This window comes from Macrosteles quadrilineatus, unplaced genomic scaffold (assembly GCF_028750875.1).
Source record: "Macrosteles quadrilineatus isolate MER2022 unplaced genomic scaffold, UCM_ALF_1.0 Scaffold_5__1_contigs__length_97177068, whole genome shotgun sequence".
NCBI classification, from domain to species: domain Eukaryota; kingdom Metazoa; phylum Arthropoda; class Insecta; order Hemiptera; family Cicadellidae; genus Macrosteles; species Macrosteles quadrilineatus.
The window spans coordinates 90,435,948-90,462,813 of NW_026542598.1; the positions used below are offsets into that span (position 1 = coordinate 90,435,948).

A 26,866-nucleotide genomic window follows, 5' to 3' on the forward strand; every position below is an offset into this window, starting at 1 on the left:
TTGTGAAATCGGTTATAGTATTAAACCATGTAGACAAAAATGCTTATCAAAATCTAATGCCTGATGGAACAACGTTTGTTATTGGGATATGCGCGAGAATTGAATTAAAATTGATGTATATGTTTTTTATATAATTATTGTAGACAAATTAAATTCGTTTTAAGGCATCTTTGCCACACTCAAGAAACTATCCCCTAAACGTTTTTCTCCTGCAGCAGAGTGTAAATTTGAGTTCTAGTTGCACAAATAACTATTCCCCCTACCAAAAGTTGCCCTAAATACTCTCATCCCCTGTCATTTAACTTATGGAAGCAATCTCTCGGGCTAATCGAGTCAACCGCTCATCGTGTTTTAAGCTGGTTATTAATCATCATCATTTTGTGGATTAAGAAGTTTGAATATCGTTAAACGTAGAACACAATAATCATCTCAAAAAGTACACAGATAGATGTACAACTCAGTATGTTACAACGAAGCAAAGTATAAGCTTGCTATGTTACAGATTGACACATATATAACAGTTATGTGCTCAATAGGTTTGGGATAGTTAGTGTAAAAGACATGTATTTAATTAGTATTTATATTTATTTAGTGACACACAGAGTAGATCAAATTGGATTATTTTTTTCCTAAAGTTCCGTTAGAAAATTTGTGTATAAGTTGTTTTTATCGTTTTACGGTTTTAACTTTTTTGTAAACGCTGTTACAAAATGGATGCAAAAGACAATTTTGAATCAAACCAAGTACATCCATTGTCAAACAAACAGTGTTTTTAGTACGTTTGTGTGTTTGGTTGTTCTTTTCTGTACTGTTTTACCACCTTTCCTTTCTAAATATTTTGTCTGATTGTTTTGTTTGGTGTTTATTTGTTAATTTGTTTTTAATATCATCGTGGTTCGTATGGTCGTGCGTTTGTGTTTTTGTTGTCCCAGATATACTATTGTGTCTTCATATACTATATTTACTCACGAAGTAATGTTACTTGCCATACATTTATTATAAGCTCTTGTTTATTTATAATATTTTGATTCCTATATTTAAATTTCACTTTGATCCTCTTATGATCGTTGATGGGAAAGAAACAAACTTGAGTTTGATCTTTACAAAGATTTCAAATTATATCATAGTACTATGTAGATATTTCATACTATATACATTAAAATACATACGTAGGATATTATGTAGCGAACTTAATTTGATCACTAGCATTAGTTTAGTTACTCATATGGAAGCTAATGGGCTAATGTGGAAGCTAATGTTATAATGTGCCAAATAAGATTTCATGCATCCACAAGTTCAATATTAAAAATTCATTGAAAGAGTTCTACACTCATAGCCAACTCAGCTGTTTGCTGCTCAGCTGTTTTGCAATTCAATAACAGGTGAAGTTCACAGTTAACAGGTGAGAGCATGGTAAACCTCAGTTTCAATCAAATGCATATCCCCCCAGTGTATGAAGTGGTTGCAATCTGGTCACATAGATGTAACCACAGACCATGTTGCCACTTAACACAATTACATATTGATTCCTGTTAGAGTTTGGGACCCGAATAATTTATGAGTTTCCTATTTATTGATGTATTATTGTAGTCCCCCCCCCAGGACGTAGTGCGCTAGCCCCTGGGATAGTTTTTCTTATTACTTCAGGTTAGACAAAAGCTTTGCGGCATTATCACTTAGATAAAACCCATGGTGATTTGGCGGGATTTGAACCCGGTGCCGCAGGGACCGAAGTGACGCGCTGTACCACTGGACCAGTTCACTCCCCGATGTATAGGTTGACTGTGATAATTTTATCAAGCTGAGTAAGGATGGAAAATTTACTCAGTGTCTAAACGAATTTACCTGATTACTCATAAGGTCAACCTTTGGAGTAACATAACTGTATTTGGTTTTATATGGGCAGTTTTTTGGACACATTTCTCGACACTAAGCTATGTAGAATCTGACTCCTGATGTTTATTGATAAGTCAACCTTTTGTGGTTGAAATTTCTCAAGGAAATCATGTAATGTAAAAGGACACACTTTACTTTATTGAAAGGTTAAAAATAACCAGTATTTGTTTTATTTGTATTTAATACTAAATAGATAGCCTATTTGTTGTGTATGCAATGTCAAATAAAATGGAGGACTTAGTATTATATTTTTTACCTAAAAAAGTGTTTGGGTACGTATGCTCAAAACCAATAACCAATTATTATACTGAGTTACTACATGATAGAGATTCATGTCGTGTTAGATGGTGCGTAGTAGTCTATTGACATTAATAACTATATGGCTTATGTTACTAATTAGGTAACTGTGCGAATTGACAGCACATATGTAATTAACATCTATAGTATTTTACTTAATCCAGGTTACTGAGTTACCTAGACTACATTATGAAATCTACAATTTTGAGTAGATTTTTTAATTTCAATAAATCAATTGATAGTTGAGATTATCGTTAAACATATTTCCCTCTCTAAAATGTATTGGATTTTCAAGCTAGTTGTAGTAGTAAAATTTTCATTTGTTGAATAAAAACAGTATAATGTATTATTGACGTTGGATAAGTAATTTATATTTAGTGTTTTCAAGGTACGTCAACCATGAAAGCATTTGTATTGGCATGGAACCTATTCTGAACTACTATTCTGACTGTACTTCAAGTCAAATCGTATTAGAATAACAAGAGAAGGACGATTCAATCCTTTGATCTTGTACAGGCTTTACAGACTCCTTCTATTAACTAAGGCGACTCTTTACATAAAACCATTTGAAACTAAAATAACTCAAAGCGCAATGCATTTAAATATTCTTCTTCTACGTCTGAATTTTCTTTTGCATTTTGAATTTTGACGAGTAAAATATAATTATATTTTTACTTTGGGTTAATATTTTAATTGATGATAATAGCTTTCAATAAATCGATTAAGTGCTGATTAAAAAATATTTATCAGTTGTATTTTGTGTAAGGATACGGGTAGGGTTGCCTTAATAAAAATGTTAGGACAATAAGTGCAATTGTTTGAAGATACCTACATCAGTAATTTCCTCATGTTAGAAATTCATCTTAAAAAAACATTCTTACCTATTCGTAGAGCAATTTACTAATATTGTACAAACAAATTTATAACCATTGTCACAAACCACAATAATAAGAAATTACAACATACAAACACTCACATAATTTAAGAAAAATTCAACTCAAACAAGGAAGGAGTTTCGTTTTCATATGTAAAAACATTTAATATTTTCCATCACCAAAAATTACTTCTAATAAAATATATCATAGTCGACAACACATATGTATATTTGTATAGTTTCTATGACGGATTTTTTCCCAAAAGTAGTAGTTTTAGTATTATTTATACTTACTTAACGTATAATAGCAGATAATGTGTGATTGTTTATCAGTAAACTACAGTGACTAAGTTGAAGTGAGGTATTTCACGTACAATAGTGTGCTCAGACACAACAATGATCTCACTGACGCGGAAGCTTTCTGCGATGTTTGGCACTTTGAGATAAACTGTTCCTTAATAGCATCTGTCTCGATTATCTAGAGGAATTTCATAATAAATCTTACCTCTATACGTTCAGTTTCAGTTTGAAAATACGATATATTTATTTAATGCTTTTATTCCTATCTCAATTACTACCTCCTGGCCATAGCTATATGTTTCATAAGAGGACAAGCTATGACGATTGTGATGTCTAAAGAAAACTCTTAAGGATTGTTATTTTAAACCGACGTTCTTATTATATTATATCGTAAACTATTTTAAAACAACTAGAATATTTTATCGCAACAATGTATATATTGAGTAGGAATCATATGCTGTACCTTGTTGATGTAATTTCAATATTTATCACAGATAATAGTTCCAACCAAATAAAGATTTACATCATGGGATTGTTAAAGTATTCATAAGGTTGTGATCTTAGAGTGATTGTATAGTATGCACTTCACAGTATTCAGATTCGACGAGAAAATTCAAAGGATATTTGGTGGTTCATATAAATTCTTCTTATATTGCCTCCTTGTACAGTTCTCCTAAACGATCTTTCACTTAGTGTTAAAGACTTAATAACCTATGAACGGGCTTGTTATTTAAATAGAAATGCAAATTATTATTTATTAAGTGACTCTATCAGGATTCATGTAATGTATTTTAGAAACTCAGTATAGTTAGTTTGTCTTAATATACAGTCAACTTTACTTTATTACTCTACTTATGCCTTATACTGTTACTGTACATTTGAAAATATGTTTTCCTTGATTTTATTACCTTCAATATTGTTATAAAGTAGAATTACACTTTCAATAAAAATTGATTAATCTATAGAATTAGAAAAAAAACACGGGTTTACGTGATTACTTATTTATTGGTCTATACAACTTTCAAAAGAAAAAGTTGTCACGTACCAGTAGATAGCAAATCGTTTAGCAATAAAGTAAATATAAACACACGACACACGACTGTAAACCAACACAACCTTTATTATACTCCATTACGTATTCACTTTGCCATTGACATTTCAATTACCTTCAAACGGATTGGAAACAAAAGGATGGATACAGTTTACGCCTAAAGTCCTTCGTAGATGAGTAAAACATTTACTTTATCTGATCTGTTGTTATAAATATGATCCATAATTTTAGCCACATTTTACAATATAGACAGAACAATATGATAAACAGGTTCAATACAATTCTTCAAGCAATTTAGTTAATGATCTTTGGTTGGATTACAACCGATAATTAGAACACTTTTGATATTGTGTATGATTATAATATAATAAATCTTTGTTTTGGTTCAATTTAAACAACTACAAAGCTAGGCTCTTACTCTTCTAGCCTGTTGGTTATTAAGACAGTCCACTGGCATGCTAGTTTACATGCCATTTAGTCCACTAGTACGTTATACAAATAAATTTTAGTCAACAAGTCTGTTAGTTAACTATCCTTTAAATTAGCTTACCTGTTAGTCTATTTGTTAATTTAATAGCAGTTTGGCCCATTATCTTTTTAGTATATTCAGTGGTTGTTCTACTAATCTGTTAATCTTCTAGCCAATTATTTCACTACTCTTTTAAATTATTTAAAATATTAGTTTCAACACAAATTCAATACTAGTCTGTTAGTTCAGAAGCATATTTTGTTTAGAATCTCGTTAATGCCTTATGCTTCCTTATCCCTTATCATGAAATAAAAAATCTTTACCATGGGCGAAAGTTGAAATTTTAACTGAAAATACTAACCAAACGAAAAAATTTTGACAAATCAATAGGATAACATGTATTTACGCTGAACAATTTCTATCAAAGTTAGGTTTAGTAAGTTATTTTAAATGTCGGTAATGATATAGAAAGGTTTGATGAAAGTATTTTTGTTTTTAATATTTCACTTAAAAGGGTTAACTACTGGTTAACGTGTTGGGGTTAGTTTCAATTTCCATTCATATAATTGTATCCCGTTAATTATAGAATAAGCAATGAATAATTAACTAAAAATATTTGGGATTTCGTCCATCGCAGTAGTAACAATCTTGTGAAAAAAATTATTTCTATGAAGTATTTGATGACAATAGGAGTTCAGTTTTCCAGACCACTGAGCTGAATTGTTATGGAGCGTCTCAAAGGGAAATAAGAAATATCCCTCCTCGAATCTGAGCATTATTGGAAGTTTAAAAAACATTTTGAGAAAACTTTAGGCTACAGTTACATAAGTTTAAACCTTTAATTGTTATTGTTAAATAGTTCAAACCTGATTTCCAAACTAGTTTATTTTCCAAAGTGTAATTGCTCAACCTTAAGATGGACGTTACATTTTTAATTTGGAATTAAAACTCTTGAAGTTTATCGTAGATATTTAAAGTTCCTAAGGGGGTATTAGGAAGGGTAACCCATGTACTCGTTCAGCCTTACTATTTAAATAGGAATTTATGACATATCCATATATAAGCCAACTACAAAAGTATTTGTTTGCCTTAAAAATAGCATAGTAATTTTAAATGTGCAGTTTTTTGGGAATTACCTTCGTATTGTTTAATTGTACAACATGGCTTTATGTACAAAGTGATTTTGTTAAGCTCTAAACTATGGTTCTATTGACAATTTGGCATTAAGTCTTTTAAGGGTTGGTTTTAGAAACCCTTGTAAAACCGTGTTCTCTTAGCAAAATCCTGCTAGTTTGCAAACTCATTCAAATGTATCTAGCCCTACACGTTCATGCCATACTTGATTAAAAATCACTCAAGTTATCGTGTTCACAGAGAGAGAATATGAACATCAAAACGTATAGTATTTTTTGCCATCGGGTGCATAAAAATGAATAATTGAATCAGTCCTGGGTCTCTTACCTTGGCACCTACAGTAATAACTTTTCCCCCCGGATTACGTTTGCTAAAATATATTTAAAAAAATACTTTTATGATTGATAAACATCGGAAAAAAGAACGCTGAACCAAACCAACCACTGAATTACCCTCTCTACGGCTGTGACAATGATAAATTGGTCCCTCAGCGTCGGTGGTTGCTTTGAGAATTACTCTGATTTGTTCACTGTCCGTTTTTGCCATTCTAATCCCCAATAGAGCAACTACTTAATTCACTCTTGTTGAATGGAGTTCATCAAGCATTCGTTCTAGAATACCTATAAAACTGTTGTTTGAAATGCATGTTTTGAATGAATAAAGCAGGTGGTTTTTAAAACCTTAAGGTAAAGAAGAAACAGCTACAGAAGCTTAAAAGCACTGAAGTTAAATATCCTTAAGTAAGTGTATATTTAAATAAAAAGATGGACGATGTGATGCTGTCAGAAGTTAAATATTCTACTTTATTTTAATAATGCATAGTTAGAGGGTGTTACTTACCATAACATACGTAATTAATTATCCTGGACCGCTAGGTCTTAGTCAGGTAAATATATCATGTCACACATTCTGCAATAACGATCGATCATACATAGGTTATCTAACCTGTCTTCTCGTTTGACAAGAAGGAAGTAATACAAATAAATGGTGTTTTGAACTACATCAATCATTTAAAAATATAGGAAATGCCTTCCCCCTTTTATACTAAAATCCACATTATAAATGCTTAATTTCTTACGATAACGTTTGTATTTGTACCTATCTAACTTTCAATTTTTTAGTACAAATTCAAACAACGAACTGAAAATATTCCCAATATTTTTGAAACTCTTCAAAATGTTGCAGTGAAACTGCATGAACCATCATGGCTCTGTTCGTCCAATTGGTTCTGTTTTATTCCAATAAAAAAGATGTGTCTCTACTTTTGTATTGTAGAATGGTTATGTGGAAAGCTACTAACTGTAAGTTTATTTTCCAGGAGTGTCACACACATCGAAAGGACTTGAGGATAAAGTCGAACTCATCCCTGTAGATCAGGTAAATATAAAACTGCATAACCATGTACAAAATATATTTTGTTTGATTTCAAAGTTTATTTTTGAATTAAAATGCATACCCCTACCATGATTGCCAATAAGTAGTATACTTTAATTTAGAATAAATCCAATTAAGCTGAATATTTATTTTACCTCGGTACAACTGTAGCCTCCTCTAAGTTGTTGGTGGAGTTTTCCAACATATACTCCAGATAGGAAAATAAATTGAATTACTAAGAAAGGCGATTAAAAGAGTAAACCGGGTCCAACAGCTGTTAAATTTACCAAGACGCCTAATAAAGGCTAATAGATTGGGACAAAGAGTGTTTTGAAAGGCTGAAGGATCTACGTAGCGTGGGGTTGCAATATATTCTTCCGATAAAAAAAATTACTGTGGGCCGAAATGTGTTTGGTTCTGTTTGATTTTAATAACAGTTAATATGGATATACTGTAGATATTTAATGGTTTGTAAGTGTATGTAAGGAACAACATGTGATTTTTGACTTGTACCTCAAGCATTGAAAATGCATTGTATATTTTGAAAATAAATAAACACCTAATAGTTATAAGAATGGGAGTAAGACGAAACTAAATAAAGGTAGAAGGCAGAGACGGGAAGGACATTAACCTTAGAAGGTGTCAAAGGAGATTATCGGTTCTAGCAAATTGGATCACCGCAGCAATATAATGTTAAACCTGCAGCCTACCTGATAAAACATTTATACAGGCCTTCTTAATGTCGTCACTATTAAAGCATGCTCTCATTTAAATTTGTTATTACGGCCATGACATTCACTTTAAGGCAATTGATCAAGTTTGTTTCATTTGTACAGTTTGGGACCCAAAATTGAGGTATTTTAGTACATTTATATCATTTGTTGCTTTGTCCACGATTTGAAACTGAGTGGGGACGCAGAAGGAATTATTTATTCGTTGAGTTTACTTTATAAAACAGATACTACCTCATGGATGTTTAGAGTAGCAAAAAGAGGTAATCTTACGTACATGAATCAAAATAGGCCTATATCTTGTCCAAGTTTATGTAAATCCTACCTATGTGTAAACTTTCATCGACATTTTTGGGTAATGTTGAGGTTAGCCCGGAACAAAGCATAGGTACAGATACAGAATGCACCTCTTGTTAAAAATAGGAAATAGCGTTCCCTCTGTTACTCGGCACGCCCCATTTCGACAGAGACAGGTAGGCATTTGAAGTTTTTTGGGAATGAAGTATTTATTACTTTCTTTGCTTAGGTTTAAATTTTAAGTTAAGCTATGCAAAATTATGTTGAATATATAGCTGAATCAAACATTTCACATCTTTAAACCTTTACACGATTCCAAACAGATATAACTTCATCATCAGATTAAAAATTAAAACAATTAAGATACATTTTCAACCCTATCAATTCAAGATGAGATTAGGCCTATCGTATCTACTTCTCCTAAGAATTCTCTTATCTCAGTGTTTCCCAGTGCCAACACCCATCTTACCAGAAGACTATGTCCGACCAAACATAACCATGAAAGAATTAGATTCATTGATCATAGAGAACATTCTAAATCCTGTGAAAGGACAAGGAAGGGATTTGATGAGGAATTCGTTCATGTACTACGACATCCTTGATGACGCCAAGAACTTGCTTGATGAAGGACATCCGAAAGGACAGCAAGTGTTGGACGAGATCGGACCTGAAGGACCGCAATGGGTGAAGGTCAAGTGGGACGAACATCTTCTTAGGTCAAGATACAACTGGGTTACTTCTGACTTGACACACTTCTGTGCTACTTTGGAAGCCACGCAGGAACTGTGGGAGTCTTTCTTCGACAATAGTACGTCAGTGGAAAGTGTGTAGAATGGAATGTGCTGTTGGATGGGGATTAAAAGAGAGGAGGGTGTGGGGCTGAATTGAAGGAAGTGGGGTTAGAAAAATACGTTTGACTGTTCCACGAGATCCGCGAAAATCGTCGTGTGCTGATAGATCGAAAAAAATATTTGAATTACAAATGTATAAACAGTGGTAGCGGAATTTCTTTTCTACAGTGATTCAGTAAACTTTATTTGACATTCCACTCTGGCTGGAAGGTATTTTGGTCCTTGATTAGTAGAAATATTCAAAACGTTTCTTTTTAGATGCATTGGCTTAGATTTTGACTAGTTACGTCATTTATCATCTGACCAAATCTGAGTTTACTTTCAACCTCTCAATCGGGCTTGATGACAGCTGGTATAGCGATGGTTAATGTAATAATGATATATAATTTACCACCGTGAAAATGTCCACAGTGAAAATCTCAACATTGAAAAGTGGTGGAAGAATGTTTTATTACCTTAGCCACCAACAACACAAATCCAAAATAGATTTGAAAACATGTTATTCATAGATACTAAAGCAACGTAAACATTTCTTTACAGATTCAACACATGTTTTCCAAAATGTTCAAATATTCATATATGAAATTATTTTATAAACATTTTATAGTTACCAAAAAGCTTTGAACTGTTCAATCTGTTCTTTCTCACCCTTATCACAAATGTAAACGTTTAAATCTATTTTAATATTAATAAATATCATAAACACAATAGTATAATCCCTGTTACTTCCACCTTCTATTACTCTACCACCAAGGAGTTCCGTTTAAAAACTGTTCAAACTTGTCAAAAAGCCAGTTTGTACCCTGAACGTTTACACCGAACTCCAGAAAGTCCCCTTTGTCCCACAGAAACTGCTGTTTAATTAAACTCTTATTCAACGCCGTCGTTGCGAACTTCGGTCTCCCTTTCTCCACATACCTCCTAATAACCTCAAGCGCATCTGTCTTGTTGTTTTTGAAAGCGATTTCCATGTCTTCAAGCTGAGCGTAGTACCAAAAAGACCCGTCCATTAGGTCGTCACCTTTGTCCTTTTGGGGGTTCTCCATCATGCTGATCAGTCTGCTGTCCAGATCTTCGAGTGTGATGTTTTTGTAGAATGAGACCTTTTGATAACCACTACAAACTCCGAGTAAAAGTAACAGTGTGAACATTATAAGGGGGCTGCTTGTATAGCACTCACTATCAGATGTTTGGTGAAGATTAGAAACTAATTGTTGTAATATTGTTTAATGCCCCCCCCCACTATTCATCTCAACACTACATATTTTCTGAACGTTAACAATGATGCATCTAAATTATTAGGAGCACTGAATACTATATCGAAGTTGATTCAGTGTTTTTAGGAACCATAAACTTCTTAATTAGCACCATAAGAATGTCCAGCATACTATAATCTTTGACTATTAATACAACAACGTCAATGCTATAATACAGATATTGGCTACCACAAGCGAATATACTGTAGGTCAAAAAGTGTTGGGGGACACATTTGATTAATTCAGTAGAAGTCTAGAGACAATAATACCCCTTGTTCAATATCGGACATAAATCCTATACTGAATAGTCTATGGTGCACCCGTCTACACATAATACAGGGTGATTATTGTTCAAACGTGGACACAATTAAAATCAAACGTGAATTTAAGCACTTAAATAACTAACCAATTAAACTTAACAGTCTTAACATTTACATACATTTGGGGGGGGGGGTTCTCTTGCTGAATTTGAAATCCCCCAAAAAAATCAATATCACCTCCATTTATTAAAAAGAAAATAATCGTATGCAGCTTCTTTGATAGAATTCTGGCAACAATTCGCAGCATTGCTAAAATATAGGCCTAAGTGTTTCTTGAGGTAAAAGAGAATATAGTGTTGTATATTCTTAAACTAATTATTATCTTTTATAAAAGCAGGGGGGTTTCTTTAAATAACTACGAAACAATTATGTTAACTACTTACTTAAGGATAAATAATTTGCAAGGTATTGTGTTAGGTATTTAAAACTAAAATTATTGTAAGTCGATTCATACATAAACTTCTTTGTAGGCTTCATAGTCTTGTTTATAGTCTTGTTTACTACCATAATTTCGCTACAATCTTAAGATCTAATCAGCAAACAATTAACCCCAAGTAACAATCATTTGCTTATCTCATGAAATACCAAAGAGTATTTCCAGTCCACACAAACATGTAACAAAACTCCCAAACATAACAATGAAACTAATAATCCCCACACTCATCCTACTCCTCGAAGCAGTCTACATTGAGGCATACACCCGAGAAAACTGGCCGATCTTCTTCAACACTGACATCAAAGCTGTTGATAGAGACATCTGTGAGACACTCAAGAGTCCTAGAAAGGACCCGGACCAGGAGAGCAAGCTGATGAAGAACCTGCAGCGCTATTACGAGTACCTGGACAACATCAACGACAGGATAGACAGAAGATGGAGGGAAGCTGACAACGTGAAAGTGATGCTGAACAAAGTCGGTAAAGAAGGACCTCAAATGATACATTCGGATGTGAACTCGACAGCCTTCAAGGAGGCCTATGAGTGGGACGATGATGACGTTGACACCATGACAACTACAGTGCTGGGCATCAGATATATGTGGGACCAAGTGACTAAGAAGTCTAACTATTTTGGGGAATCGAAGACGTGAATATGTGAAACAAATGGACAAGGGATTTCGACGAATCTATATGAGAAAGTGTTCGTACTCGTAGCCCATTTTTCATAGTTACTCGTGCAGGAATATAATGTGTTAGAGCAACTCTTTCAAACATGAATTTGTGTTAAACTCATCTGTCAAACATGAAAATAAGTGAGAGCACCTCTCTCACCCATGAACATCGGTCTTGTGCTATTGCACCTACAACACACAAACATGAAATGCAAGGTATTAAAAGTGTGACAGTGCAACTGCAAGAGAGTTTAGAGTTTATTCATATTCAGTGATACAAAAACAAGCAGAGTTGCTAAAAGAATAAAAAAAAATCATTTTCTTTATTAATTTATGATTAAATGAGTTACCTATTTTTGTAAAGTATTTTGTTGTATATTTGCTTCACAATTACCTGTATTTAGAAATGCCGTGGAATTTAAAGGTTGTTTCTTGATTACGTATTCAGGCCAAGTCTCGCCAATATTTTCACTCGGAATACGTAAAAATGTTTTCACAGGAATTTTGTTTTCATGCAGATTGGCTTTATTGTATGATTTTATAAAAAGACTTGTAGTTGGTACACATGTTTTTAAATGGGTATAATTAAATTAAATTGTTTATTTGTATCTTGATAATAAAATAAGTATAAACTTTTAACAAAGCCATATAATAATCAAAATTAAATCTTATAACATTATAAATAATACATAAATCATACATCATCATTATATAAATCATAGAATCAGTACGATGAAAAAAATTTATAGCTCATATCCATTTCCGCTATGCTAATAACAAAAATACCATCAACAGAATGGAATACACGTTATTTATATAGAAACGTTGGAATGGTTGGTTAAAGAAAATTTAAGTTAAAATAGTGCAGAAGGAACGCACCAGTATGTGGTACAAGGTACAAATATTAATAAAAACATCCTTTTTAGATTGTTTTCATCGCAAATATAAACAATATTTAAAGTCGTTTCATACTCTAACGTGTACTACAATTTTTTATACAATTTAAAAGCTCCTCACTCATTAAAGTTGAAAAAAAAACTAATTTGAACAAGCGTTATTGACTAAAACACGTAAAGCGCATGAAGGTAGTAAAAACTATAATGATTTATGACTGAGTTAATTAAACTAGTTCCCTGTGTCGGGTTGGCTAAAAACATGGAATCATTTTTATCTGTGTTTTCATACTTCTAGTGTTTAACCTGTAACCGTGTTGCTTTAATTGAAAAATAATCTGTTATTAGTAGCCTACTCCTTAATGGATCAGCTGAAGCCAATTTTATTTAGTTGAATTGAATTGAATTGATTGATTGATTGATAGTTCTGACCGGGGCAGAGGTCGTGTTTTGTTTAAAATTTGTTTATTGTTATTTCAATAATTTAAAACCTTATTTACCCAAATAAAACGATAAAATTAAAATCATAAGTTGTGCCCTAGTTAAACCAAATAGTAAAGCACAAATTATTAAATAACCCCTAAAATGATAGAAACAAAATTTCGTCGACACTAGCGATCAATGCCACCGGACATGAACTAGACACGAAAAAATGACAAAATCTCAAAAAATTTTCAATGGGATGAGAAGTCTACTTGTGATGGTTAGTATGATGCTCTCTGGTACAGGCATAGATAAATCATTCACAGGCTCGGTAAAATTTGATGGGTATTATTTTTTATGTTAAAATGAAGGAGTGAAGGGTTCACTAAAAAATCTCCTTGAATTAAAAGAAAAAGGACTTTGTCAACATCAGCGCACTCAAACGTAACAAACTTGAAACAAACGCAACAACAGATCTCATCTTTTACGCTAGGATGAATAATAGACCTGCAATATTCTGAATAATTGGAGGGTAAAAGGTCTTAACAACTGAATTTTAATCAACTAGAAACGAAAATAATCTAGTTTCTTCACTTTTTTCTTTAGATCAAGTTTAGTATTGATTGAACATTGGAGCAACAGTCTCGACACCGGCCACACAAGCGCCTCCGTCTGTCATGGTCTAACCGTCTCTCACGGCCGCGTTTAACTGCAGGCCGCGGCCTTCGAAGTGGCAACGACGCAAGTGGTGTTGTAACACTGTTTTGTTTGGAATCAGGGTATTTGTGTATTTACGAAAGATTGGTTACTGGACTATGATTGACTCGGCTTAAAATGTACTGATATAGATTTTTAATTCATATTGTTTCGGTTTTAAATTCAGTATGTTTTATCATAGACTAACCAACTTTATTTTCAATATTTTAATAAATTTATGTCCATAAATTTAAATTTAAATAAATAAAGTGGGAATTAATGAGATGATGTCACCTGTCTGCCATGTTATCTTAGCCATGTTTAGGGACGTCTGTCACTAAAAAACACCACTTGTGACGTTGCCAATTCTACTAGGCCGCGGCCTGTAGTTAAAGGTGGCCGTGCGTCTCCCCGTCTACAGCCACAGCCTGACAAATCCCTTTTTGCAAACGAAAAAAAACTGGCCACTGAAAAAGAAGAGCCAACTTTAAGATGACTGAGGTCGAGGTGGCGGTGGCGGTCTCTGTTGTGCTGTCTGCTGTTACATATGTAAACAAACAACATGAATCCCAAAAACCTCAATTCTGAAACTTTAGAACAGAACCAACCAAAAAGTAAAGTAAAGCTTTCTTTGATTTTTATTTCAACTAAAATCCTACTAAGTTATAGTGTAATTACGCGATTTTGTATGTTGATTTTATCATTTATCGTTCAGTTCTTAATATTATTGTTACACCATTTGCTTCTTGGATTTCCAACTTGGTAAGTTAGGCCCTAAATTAACTTCAAATTTTCATAGACTTTGTTCGATAGGAGAGTGAAAGGATTAGCATAAAATTAACTCATTAACCTTGTATAAGCATACCAGATGAAAATAATTTTATGTTAACAAACCAAATTTAATTCTGATTAGATCCATCCTGAGGCAAATTGATAGCACTAATGTGTTGAATTGGATGTTTCAGGACTAACCCATGTCATGTTCTCAAATTTCCTTTTAATTTCGTGTTAATATAGGCTAGGCATAGGAATAGGATCTGCATGGGTTGTAAACATTGGGTAATCTCTGAAATAAGGTAAATTTAGTTTGCAATTTGTTCCACTTGTTACGGATTACTTGAGATGCTTACTTTACTCTAACTTAAGAGTGTGCGTATCTGTGTAATTTTTAGGTGAGTGTTGAACATTTCTAGGCCTATGTTAATGATATCATAAATTTTTACTACGGTAAGTTATTTAAAAAAGGCCAATAAAGCACATTAAATTTTCTAAAAACTAACGGTCGTCATGTCACTCAATGACTCAATTCAATTTATAAATTAAGTGTCGCCTCCATTCCGTTGGTATAGGTACCGGTATCAGTTACTGTATTAAAAAAAATCGAAGCTAAACCATAGCCTACACTAACCAATGCAAGGAGAATGTTTACCAAAGATTAACTCAACATTGTGTTCCAGAGGTTCATGTGGCCCATTGCACGAGCTATAGAGAGTCATAAGCAGCTGCAGGTACAGTTGCTTGTGCGCAGCCACTACCTGGGACCTGACAAGCTACTGGGGTCCTACACTCTGGTGTTGCAGAAGTTGGTACAAGGCTTTAACTCAGCGTTGTGTTCCAGAGGTTCGAGTGGCCCGTGGCACGAGCTATAGAGAGTCATGAGCAGCTGCAGGTTCAGTTGCTTGTGCGCAGCCGCTACCTGGGACCTGACAAGCTACTGGGGTCCTACACTCTGGTGTTGCAGAAGCTGGTGCAAGGCTGTAACTCAATGTTGTGTTCCAGAGGTTCGAGTGGCCCGTTGCACGAGCTATAGAGAGTCATGAGCAGCTGCAGGTTCAGTTGCTTGTGCGCAGCCGCTACCTGGGACCTGACAAGCTACTGGGGTCCTACACTCTGGTGTTGCAGAAGTTGGTGCAAGGCTTTAACTCAGCGTTGTATTCCAGAGGTTCGAGTGGCCCGTTGCACGAGCTATAGAGAGTCATGAGCAGCTGCAGGTTCAGTTGCTTGTGCGCAGCCGCTACCTGGGACCTGACAAGCTACTGGGGTCCTACACTCTGGTGTTGCAGAAGCTGGTGCAAGATGGCAGAATATGCGTCTATGACACACTGGTGGACCCCAACAACAAACCATTACCTGTCAGTATATAGGCCTACATGTTCCTTAAATTTGTTAAAAGTTTGAGATTAAATGTTTAGCCTAGGCCTATTATAAAACTTAAACTATGACCAGAAAGATACTAAGTTGAAAAAGAATTGTTAAATACCTCCTCAAGTGATTTAATACTAATACAGTATCTCACTGTGAGACAAAAATTAGGTTGACTTTCCTTTGATTACAACATAAAACTTTACGGCCCATAAACAAATACTTTGATTAATGTAGGCAATATTTATACAGAATAGAGTAGCCTATTTTTTTTTAAAACTACAATTTCTCAAAATCTGTGACTAATTAATTTTCTAATGCCTCTTTAGGTGAATAGATTTATTTAGTTTCCATAATTACTGCGAAGGAAGATATAAAAATCTTATTTATCGACCGTGAGCTTGATTATTTAAGTTTTACTGTAGCCACCTGTTCAGCATAGTAACTTACGTTTCATTGTTCTAGGCAACAGTCGAGTTTGAGGTGACGTATTGTCCCCCTGACGGAGTGTCCACGGCTGGCTCCTCATTCTCCACACAACAGATGGACATGGACCAACAGATGCTGATAGACATTGAACAGAACATCGCTAACTTGGAGCGGAGCATGAGTCAGGTTAGCGCTAATCGTGAAGATAGATGTGGCTTTAAAATCCTGTATAGGTCAAAAGGTGTAACGAAAAACGTTGCAAAGGTTTTAGAAATATTCAGTTCAATTCATTGTGCTTCAGATTAAATAATGATTGCTTTGTATGTGTAGCTGGAGTCGGTTTTATTTTACTCTGTTAAAACCTGAGGAAATCCAAATTAATATATGGTATGTTTTAGATACAGATTCCTAAATTTTATTTCTTGAAGATCGTTTATACAAGTTTCAAGCTTTAAAAAATTATTAGATCATATACGGTAGTAATTAATTAAAAAAAAATAAAAATGAAATAGGTATTTACCTAAATTAAAGAGAAAGTTTGGCAAAATATGAAAATTTTCTGTTTTAGAAATGTTGTCTACATATAATCTGTTTTTTGCAGTTGTGGTAGATAGTATGTCTAAACAATTCTGACACCTTTAAATCATTGGTTTCCACATGTTAATTCTAAGCAACGACGATCAAAACAGCATATTAAAAGACACATGTTATCAATATAAAACTACATGATCTGCCAACCAAACGAATGTCACAAACATAAAAGACTTAAGAATATTGGTCCAAATCAAATATACCGTTATGGTTTTATGAGTACGAATATAAGCTATTTAACTACATTATAGGCCTAAATTAGTGGATCCATAAAAAGGGAAAGTGGGAAACTCTCTGACCCAAGCTCTGTCTGGCGTAGGGGCGGAGAGGTAGTTGGCAGAGTGGTGCGGGGACGTCAGCCCCAAGAGGGCAACACCGCGGGGGCCTACAGCGGGGAGGCTCCCTCTCCGCCCCGGAGAAATACGAGACCTCCCCTGCCCCTGAGAAGAAGAGGTATTTTTAGAAAATATTTAGTCGATTTGATTAATTGTTTTAGTTGATGATTTTACAAGAGTGCGGAAATATATAATACATTCCTTCACAGAAATAATTTAGAAATAGGACGCAAACTAGGAAAACCAATTAACAAATAACGTATGAGTTAAACTTATGTGACTGTGCATAGATAGAATAGCATCTGAATAATTTGGTAAACATGATTACAGTAATGAAAATAATCCACATACGTGGTAATCTTTAAAAAGAACTTTAATCAGAATTCTTTTTAGATCGTGTGTTTAGCTGCTAATCCAGGTCTTGTTTCATGATTACACTTTATCATTAACTTTTTGTTTGAAGTTTACAAGTAAGTTTGAATAATGTGTGTAACAAAATTATCCATAAACTGTGAATACTGGACATACATCTCATCCTACCTTTACAGTACTTTAGTCTGCAGCCTGTTAGCGAATTCCCCTATAGGGAAATAGCATTTACCGGAGGTGGCAAAGTAAGACCCAGACCCAGGACTGAAATACTTCTTTTATGTCTCCAGAGGCCAAAAGCACTATTTTGACATTTATTTTGTTAACATGTTCAACATGACGGCCAACACCAAAGGACAAACATTAATGTGGCATTTGACTATAACTCATTTGTTCCTCTACAGCAGGGGAGGTAACTTCAAGTGTAGTGTGAAGAACCTGATCCGCCTGGGTAAGCAGCGTCCCCCCCGTGATGGTGGGAGAGGGGAGTCGGGAGCTCTACTGGACCAGGAGTGTGGCCCTGCTATTGGCTCCCCGGTACCTCGGCCTCCTAGCGTGTCCAGCATGAGCTCGGACAACGAGAGCACCACCTCCCTCAACCCTGACAGTCCTCATGTACCTAAACGGTAAACAATTAGTATGTCAGTAGCTTAAAGTTTTGGTAGTTTTGCAAAGGTTATGATTGTTCTTGATCATAACCTTGGTAAATGTAAAATGCTTTTGAAGATTTGAATTTTAGAATTTAATTTGTTTGTAGAATAACTACGTTTAATCCATCAATGATTTTAGTATAGTTGAAATCAGCATGGCTATCAGCTGCTATTAGGATTTGTGTAACTGCTGAGCAAATAAATAAATAATAAAAATACTCCTTAATAAAATATTCTAATCTAACCTTCTAAGATTTAGTCTTGGATCTTTGTCTTTTATGAAGTTAAAGACTATACCATAGCTATCTTTTAAAGCTATACAATTTCAAACTGAGGGAAAATTTCACATTTTAAATTTGTTGAAAGTCTATTACTAACAATTTTACATTTTAAAATTGTTAGTAATAGACTTTCATGTAGGTCGGAAAATTGGGACAACTTACAATAAATCAAAGAAAGTTGAGTAGTTACAAGTGTACAGTATACTTATTTATCATATAATTATATGACTGGGACGGGTGGCGTTGTCCTGTAATCCAGCTACTAGGAGGTCACGAATTGTGGATATTTATAGGCATGCACTGTGGATGCGATACTCCCTGGTGTGGATTAACGTCCGCACGAGAGCGTACTACGACCATCCGCAGTACTATCCTGCTAATTAGACCAATTTGTATATACCAAGGCAAAAATGTGGTTCGGATTCCACTATAAACTGTAGGTCCCTTAGTTGCCATTAGCTGTATGGGCTATTAATTAACAGCTGTGTCTGAGGAATGTCGGCCTTAGTCACTAACAAGACTACAAGATCGCGCCACTCATCCTACACTCATCTCCATTCATACTTGGCTTAAAATACCTACTTTGTATGGTGGCCATTTCATAATAAAGTATTAAAAATATTATTTGGATTTTTAATAGGTACGTTGAAGATTAATGTTATCTTTTTTACAGTTCAAAACCCACAACCAGCCTGACTTTGTTGCAAAGTGCCCTCAAAGCCCAGGACTTTCAGGTAAGCTCAATTTCATATTTTAAAAATTTTTCTCAATTATATCATGGAGGTATTATGTTTACGTTACTTTGGGGGAAATTTACTGTTTACAGTTAGTTTGTCTAGTCTAGCGTTGAGGGGTTTTCTAATCTTAAATGATCAATTAATGACAGCCAGATACTTTTTGGCTAATTTTGTTTTCCTACGACGTAAGGGATGGTAGTGAGAAAAGGTTTTACCATTTTATCCGAGTAAATACAATATTTTATTTTCTCTTATTTCAGTATTTTGAAGACAAAGAATTAATTAATTACAGTACTTTTTACCTGTTCAAGTTGTACAGTCAGTTATATTTATTGTTGTCAGGTTTGCATCACTATCATCGAGGCGAGACAGTTAGCGGGCCTCAACATGGACCCAGTGGTGTGTGTACAAGTAGGGGATACAAAAAAATACACCAGTGTGAAAGAAAGCACCAACTGTCCATACTACAACGAGGTAACTAATCGCTGAACTATGAAAAATATGAGTGTTTTAATCTTAATAAACTACTATTATGGGAGCAGGAATATATTGTTTTACTGTAGGCAAATATTAGTTATATTGAACTATGCAAAGTCTTTAAAACAAGGTTATTTCCATCATAAATATTCAGACCATGCAATACCCAGTTTAATATTAAGAAAGAACAAACTAGCGAGGAACCAAATCCAAACAAATAATGAAAATAAGGGATTTTTACTGTTGAACTACATTCGTTTCCCCAATACTACAGGAAGTTCTTTTTAACTAAACCACAGGTAACTGCCTATTATTGCATATTATGGAACTTCATTTCATAGTTATCGTCATTATTGATCAGGTAAAAATTGTACCAAATTATACTTTACTTTTCTGCTTTATTTTTAGGAAGTTTTGTGTTCAAATGTTTCTTTTCACTTTAAGAATTCAATAAATGTGTCTATTATAAATCAATAACAACAGTAACAATCAAATAATATTTTTCTTTATGTGTTTCAGTATTTTGTGTTCGACTTTCATATGCCGGCTGTGATGCTTTTTGACAAAATTATTACTCTATCTGTAAGTATGGATAACAGTGTTGTAAAATAACTAGAATACGTGTGTATTTTATAATGATACAATTGTACTTATTAAAACTGCTGGGGGAACTATTATTTTCAAACTTGATTGTTTACAAATTATTGCTTTGTATTTATATATTGTTCTATATCTGAAGAAAAAATCCAATTACAATAACTTAAAAATTAAATATTTATTATTTCAGTATTCTCTATGGATTATATTAAAATTGTTATGAATAGATAATTTATTGGTTCTATAAGCCATGATTGAGGAGTTATACTGTAACTAAATGTATTTTTATTCTTAAATATGCATTCAACTCAGTTCATACTTCAAACATATTTAGAATGATCATTTCCTGTAGTATAAAAATTATTATTTAAAAAAAGGTACTTCAGTAAACCTTTGCCTTGGTCGGATTCAGAGGTCGAAAGTAGACATACTTTTTCAATTTTTTGCTCTTTGTAGTACAGTTACGTATAATTTAATTTTAAATTACACTATAAAATGATTTACTCATTTAAAACTCCTCTATTACATGTTACTCTGTCTAATAATTTGACAATTGTAAATCAACTTTAAAAATTTAATCTTCTTAAACAATACTTTATTTTGTTAAACGTATATTGTTAGTAAACTTATAATTTTTTTAAAATTTGTTCAACAAACAATTTGTAAACTATTATACTTGTGTGTTTTGGTTAAGCTTATAAGACTTTTGTGAAATGTAGAGATCTGGTTTATGTTGTGTTGTAGGTTTTACATTCCAAAAAACTCCTCCGTTCAGGCACGGTTGTGGGCAGCTTCAAGATAGATCTGCGAACCGTTTATGATTCTCCGGGTACAAAAGCAACTTGATCATTTCTGTGTGCATGTCAAGTTTTATTCAACTATTTTATTAAACTTTTCTATTCATAGATTGTAGAAATTGTAGGTTTTTATCTTCAAACTAGGCCTAGCAATTTAGTTAGTTGTAGGACTCTTTTTAAAGATTGATCATTCAAATTAAATTTGCCTTTAAAGGATGTTGTATAGTAAAAGATTTTACGGTACAGTGTTGTAGGTTTGAGATTAAAATTTACAATTACCGTACACATTTAATATTATGAAAAATCATTTTGGGGGTGAAAGAGTATTTGTGTGCAAAAGGTTTGTCTTCAAAATTTTATATTTCCAAGTAGTATATATATAGACTATAGAGTATATTTTTAAACATAAATTAGTCTGTATCATAGTAGAGGACATACTGAACATAAAAAAAAAATACCTACTTTGTATGGTCGCCATTTCATAAGAAAGTATTAAATAGTGCCTGCAATTTTAAAACAGTAATATTAGACTTCCACTAATTTAGGTGATAGACTAAACATGGTACTTATTGGAATGATTTAGATAATTATAATTTAGATTTTCCACCATCCAAAAACTATCAAATCACCATTTTCATTGACAACGGCTAGTTGAATAAAACTTGATGATTATTTTCAATTTCCAGTTCTTGCGCACTAAAGGTCTGTCTGTTTGTTCGCTTCTTCTTCTTTTCTCTGAACCTTTCTCGTTGCCTTGAACAGGTCATGCAGTCAAGAAATATCCTCCGGTCAGATAAAATGCTGGGCAACTTTAAATTAGACGTGGCCACCATTTGGGCCCAGCCAGGTATTTGAGAATGTTAACCTGTTGAGTAAAGTAGTTAGTGCCTAGCCAGACCCGTAGTATGGGAAAGAGGCACTTCCACCATGATACCCCAGTAAAATACCCAATAAATACGGGTGTTTGGAGATGTTTTTTTTAAATTTGATGCTAAAACTGAGTGCAAACGTTTTTTTACTCCTCCTTTTTGGATTGTTGGTTTTCCTATTTTTTTCAAATAACACATTTGTGTTAGGCATTTGTTTTTTTATTTAAAATGTTGTCTTTTAATAACTGAGCAAGACTAATATTAACTAAACATTTATTTAACTTGTAATGTTGTTTACTGGAATAAAAGTATGTGGGATTTTTCAAAAAAGTACTGTGGTTCTATACTGATATCTACTTTCAGTATTCATTTGTAGAATGCTATATGCAAAATAAAAACTTTAAGACTTAACAAACCATTTTTAAATAAAAGCTCTATAACGTATTTAAATATATTTTATAATATTTCGTCTTTAAGCTACTATAAATACAATTTAATTTAATTCTAATGCAATTCAAAGAGATGTGTTTCACAATATCATCGTGGTTTCAGGTTAAAACGTTGTACAGACAGGTTTTAATTTATAACAGTCCTAATAAGATTGCGTAGTTAACATTTAAAATTTTCCGTTTGCTTTTGTTTGTTTGAGATAATATAAAATTGCTAAAACTGATTGTCAAATTACACAATTACAGATCATAAATAGCTGCAATTAAGAATTTCAAACTAATACAATAATAATTTATGGATGTTTGTACCAAAGAGTAAAATAGCCTACTTCAAAATAAATATTTTTTACATCTTACCGGTTTTGCAAAATCTACTTGAGCGCATAATTTAATCATAATTATTATAATCAGGTAAGATTTATATTATCTACTTGTACCATCACATTCCTTTTCTCTGCACATTCACACGCTACTCTACAATACACAAATGCATTTGTATATTTGTAGTTTGTTTTGTTGAGATGGATGTTAATTTGCATGTGTTATGTTTATAAAATATTTACTTGTATATCACAGATCTCTAAACATTTAAGACTTTTTAACCTATTTTATTACCATACATGTTAAATGGTGCATGATGTTATATTTCTGTCCAATTCAAATAACCCATAAACTTGTATAGTCTATCAATTTTATTTTGATTATTGTTTTATGTACTGTTTTAATGAAAAGCTCGTTTGGTTACATGTTTTTTGAATAGTCTCAAATTTGTTTCATTATAGTAGTTACAAAACGATTGCGTAAGGATAGACTTTATGACACAAATATAAAATTTGAGGTACAAGCCTAAGTGAGTGCCTTTAAAACTTCTACGAGTGTCCGTAAAGGCAAATTAGGCAAGTTCGGTACACTTCTTTACCTAGGACCGTTTTTTAATTACTAAAAATCACTACTCATAACTTCTAAGAGAAGTTATGTTTTCGGTTATAACCACTCATTGTCACTGATTGCGATGCAACATCTTATTGTTCAAACCACTCACTAATTGGTTAATCAATTAAATTGGTCTTAACCGATCATAAGTTGACGTTCAAAGTATTACAATTTTACCTTTTTTCTCTCAATTCTTGAACCTCATTGGTCCAAACTTGTACTATAAAGTAACAAAACAATACTTTAAAGTAAGTAAACAATACTGTAAAGTGAATCTTTTCAATTCTAAAAACTGAATTGAAAAGACTAGTTTAAAATATGGTCGTAGCTAAATTTAATGTGCTCAAGCAATTCAATAAACCAATCAAATGCCTTATTTCTCGGTTTACCGAACTACTCCCGCCACAGCTACTCATTCAAGTTCAAAGTAATTTAATTCTTTGTTAAGTATAGCATTGATGATGGATATTGATGGAAGAGGGGAAGGGAAAAGAATTAATAATGATGCTTGAATCAAAGACCTCAAAAGTGGAACTAGGTGATCAATGTCAGTGACTTAAAATTTTTTAAATACACACAAGCAGAGTTTCTTTTAAAAACAATAATAACGACAGAAAAAATGTTAGCTTCTTTGTGTTTAATTTTGTCTCTTCCTAATCTTGTTTCAATTCAAAAACCTGTAAAAATTTTCAGTGATTATAATTTTTTACATTTTTATTTTGACCTATCACTAACATTTTGTTAAAGTGGACGGTCAGTTTATACAAGAATTTAGGGATTTAAGGTTATAGGTTTGGTTGATGTGACTACATGAATGAAATGTTTGCAGATCACCAGTTCTACCACAAATGGGCATTGCTGACGGACCCTGACGACATCGCCGGGGGCCCCAAGGGATACCTGAAATGTGACATCAGTGTCATCGGTAAAGGTGACACAGTCAAAGTGCCTCCAAAAAGTGAAAAGGACGAAGACGACATAGAAGCGTGAGTTGGTTGTAAAATACTTCTTAATTTGTTCTAATGCTGTAAAAGTACAATTCGTTCATCTAAATTTTATGGGTCTGACTCATACAACAACCTTTTACTCATTGGAGTCAGGAATTACTTTACACAAAACTTTTTAAAGGATTTTTTTTCTGATTCCTCTATAGAGTTTTCAGGTTCTGAGTCCAAATGCGAAAGAGGTAACTTTCCTAGGTTTGTCAAATGCAGGAAGAAGTGGGGTGTTTTATGTACGAAATAGAAAGTGTGGTATCTTTACTTCTCCTCCTCTTAAAACATGACCTATTGTAGTGATACTATAGAAGTTGTTCTGTTGACAGTAACCTGTTGTTGCCTGATGGAGTACCAGTAGAGAGACAAAGAGCAAGATTCATTGTGAGAGTCTACAGAGCAGATGGTTTACCTAAGATGAATTCCTCCCTCATGGCCAACGTTAAGAAAGCCTTTACTGGAGAGGTTAAGGATCTTGTCGACCCTTATGTACAAGTATCCTTTGCTGGACTCACGGTAATTTTAATGATTATTTTATCTTGCTGTCTAAATATTCATTGAAATGTAGCAACAATTATGACTCCTAATGGCTTCTTATTCATTCTTAGTTCTTAGATAAAATTAAATATATTTTGCTGTAATTTATTTTTAACACTCTTTTCTAGGGTAAAACGTCAGTCCGGAAACACAGCTACGCTCCTGTTTGGAACGAACAAATCGTCTTCACAGAAATGTTTCCACCATTGTGCCAAAGGATCAAAGTCCAACTACGAGACAACGATCCTGTCAACAATACCGTTATCGGAACTCACTTCATCGACCTTAAAACTATATCTAATGATGGGGAAAAGGGTAAGCATGACACACTATGTAATGCTAAGATCACAAGAGGGAATTTGTCTTCTATCAACAACTGTCTTAGCGGTAAATATTGGATTTAACACTTAAAACTTGACTCAGTTTGACTTGCTTGGCTTGAAGTGCAACAGTTGGTTAGCCAAAGGATATTACTTGAAGTTATCCTGAGTTTGTGAGGAAGGATCTTGATGGAGTGATTGAGTTGTGAAGCTGCTACTGTATGTGTCTTGCATCTCCCTTCTGGAACTACAGAGCTACTGAATGTGGTTCCCTACTTTCCTGCTTAGGATGGGAATCGATGCTGCCAAATGAAGCGAATATTACTGTATGTTCTCTAGACATCAAACCATCTTAGACTTGCTAAAAACGCTTTTTCCTCATTGCAGTTTGTTCATTTAATTGCTAGACAAAACTCCATACTCTTAAACTCACTTGAATAATATACCCATCTACTTTAAACTCCAATTAAAAGTTCTTAATGTTCTTTGTTTATTAAATCTTTAACGGTTATAGAACTATTTTTGTTGCAGGTTTTTTACCGACATTCGGACCAACATTTATCCACCTGTATGGCTCGACGAGAGATTACACGCTGATAGACGAACATTCTAACCTCAACACCGGACTGGGGGAGGGGGTGTCGTACAGAGCGAGGCTGTTGATAGCGATAAGGACGGAGATAACAGACAACTTGGACATCACGCCTTCGCAAGTCGATGTGGAACCTACCTACCCGATAACTGAGGTAGAGAGAGCTGATTTGATATTGTGTTGATGTTGATGTGGATGTTTTGATTGATGTTTGATAAGGAGAAGTTTGATTCTATTCTAAATTACTTAAAAAATGAATTAAAATTCATAGACTTAAATTTAGCTTTGGGTAAAAAGATTTTTTCCGTGTAATAGTAAGTAATTTCCTTAAGCTATTGAAAGTACAATACAATACATTGTACAACAATAAGAAAACCTATTTTGATGGCTGGATAGAAAGCCATACAATACACCTATAGAGAGATGTAATAAATCCAGCCATCGGTTATTGTTATAAGCTACCTTAAATATGTCTGCTGAAAGGACATACAAAACATACTGTTTTGTGGTATTTATAGATACTAAAAATTATTAAAGAGAATGTTTCTGGAACATACTGAATTGTTTACACTGTCTCAGTGCTAATGGTATTTTTACTTTGTTACTTTTATAAAATAAAGCGATTTCTTATTCATGATCATTGAAAATAGTTTAGTAAAGAGTAAAAGATTATTAATCTGAGGCTGAGGTAAAAGGGACCTTCTATAACCTTTTAATACCTCCGCCGCAGCAAACCTGACAACCAAGCGAATTTCCATTTGTCTGAATTTATTTTTAATTAAATCTATTTAAAAA

The 26,866-nt window shown here is 33.6% G+C and overlaps 2 protein-coding genes across 2 annotated transcripts in view; both read left to right on the plus strand.

The window, feature by feature from the left end:
• Positions 1–16,078, plus strand: part of LOC128995784 (otoferlin-like) — a 150,345-nt gene extending 134,267 nt beyond the window's left edge. Inside the window, exons 2-3 of the mRNA XM_054420802.1 lie at positions 7,340–7,398; positions 15,590–16,078. Of these exons, the coding sequence (XP_054276777.1) occupies positions 7,340–7,398; positions 15,590–15,781 (251 nt within the window). The 3' untranslated portion in view covers positions 15,782–16,078. The remainder of the gene's footprint in view (positions 1–7,339; positions 7,399–15,589) is intronic.
• Positions 16,079–16,635: 557 nt separating this feature from the next.
• Positions 16,636–26,866, plus strand: part of LOC128994040 (otoferlin-like) — a 37,358-nt gene continuing 27,127 nt past the window's right edge. Inside the window, exons 1-11 of the mRNA XM_054418248.1 lie at positions 16,636–16,728; positions 17,453–17,586; positions 18,242–18,463; positions 19,442–19,502; positions 19,848–19,979; positions 20,502–20,564; positions 22,139–22,223; positions 24,457–24,613; positions 24,952–25,138; positions 25,288–25,474; positions 26,011–26,225. Of these exons, the coding sequence (XP_054274223.1) occupies positions 16,657–16,728; positions 17,453–17,586; positions 18,242–18,463; positions 19,442–19,502; positions 19,848–19,979; positions 20,502–20,564; positions 22,139–22,223; positions 24,457–24,613; positions 24,952–25,138; positions 25,288–25,474; positions 26,011–26,225 (1,515 nt within the window). The 5' untranslated portion in view covers positions 16,636–16,656. The remainder of the gene's footprint in view (positions 16,729–17,452; positions 17,587–18,241; positions 18,464–19,441; positions 19,503–19,847; positions 19,980–20,501; positions 20,565–22,138; positions 22,224–24,456; positions 24,614–24,951; positions 25,139–25,287; positions 25,475–26,010; positions 26,226–26,866) is intronic.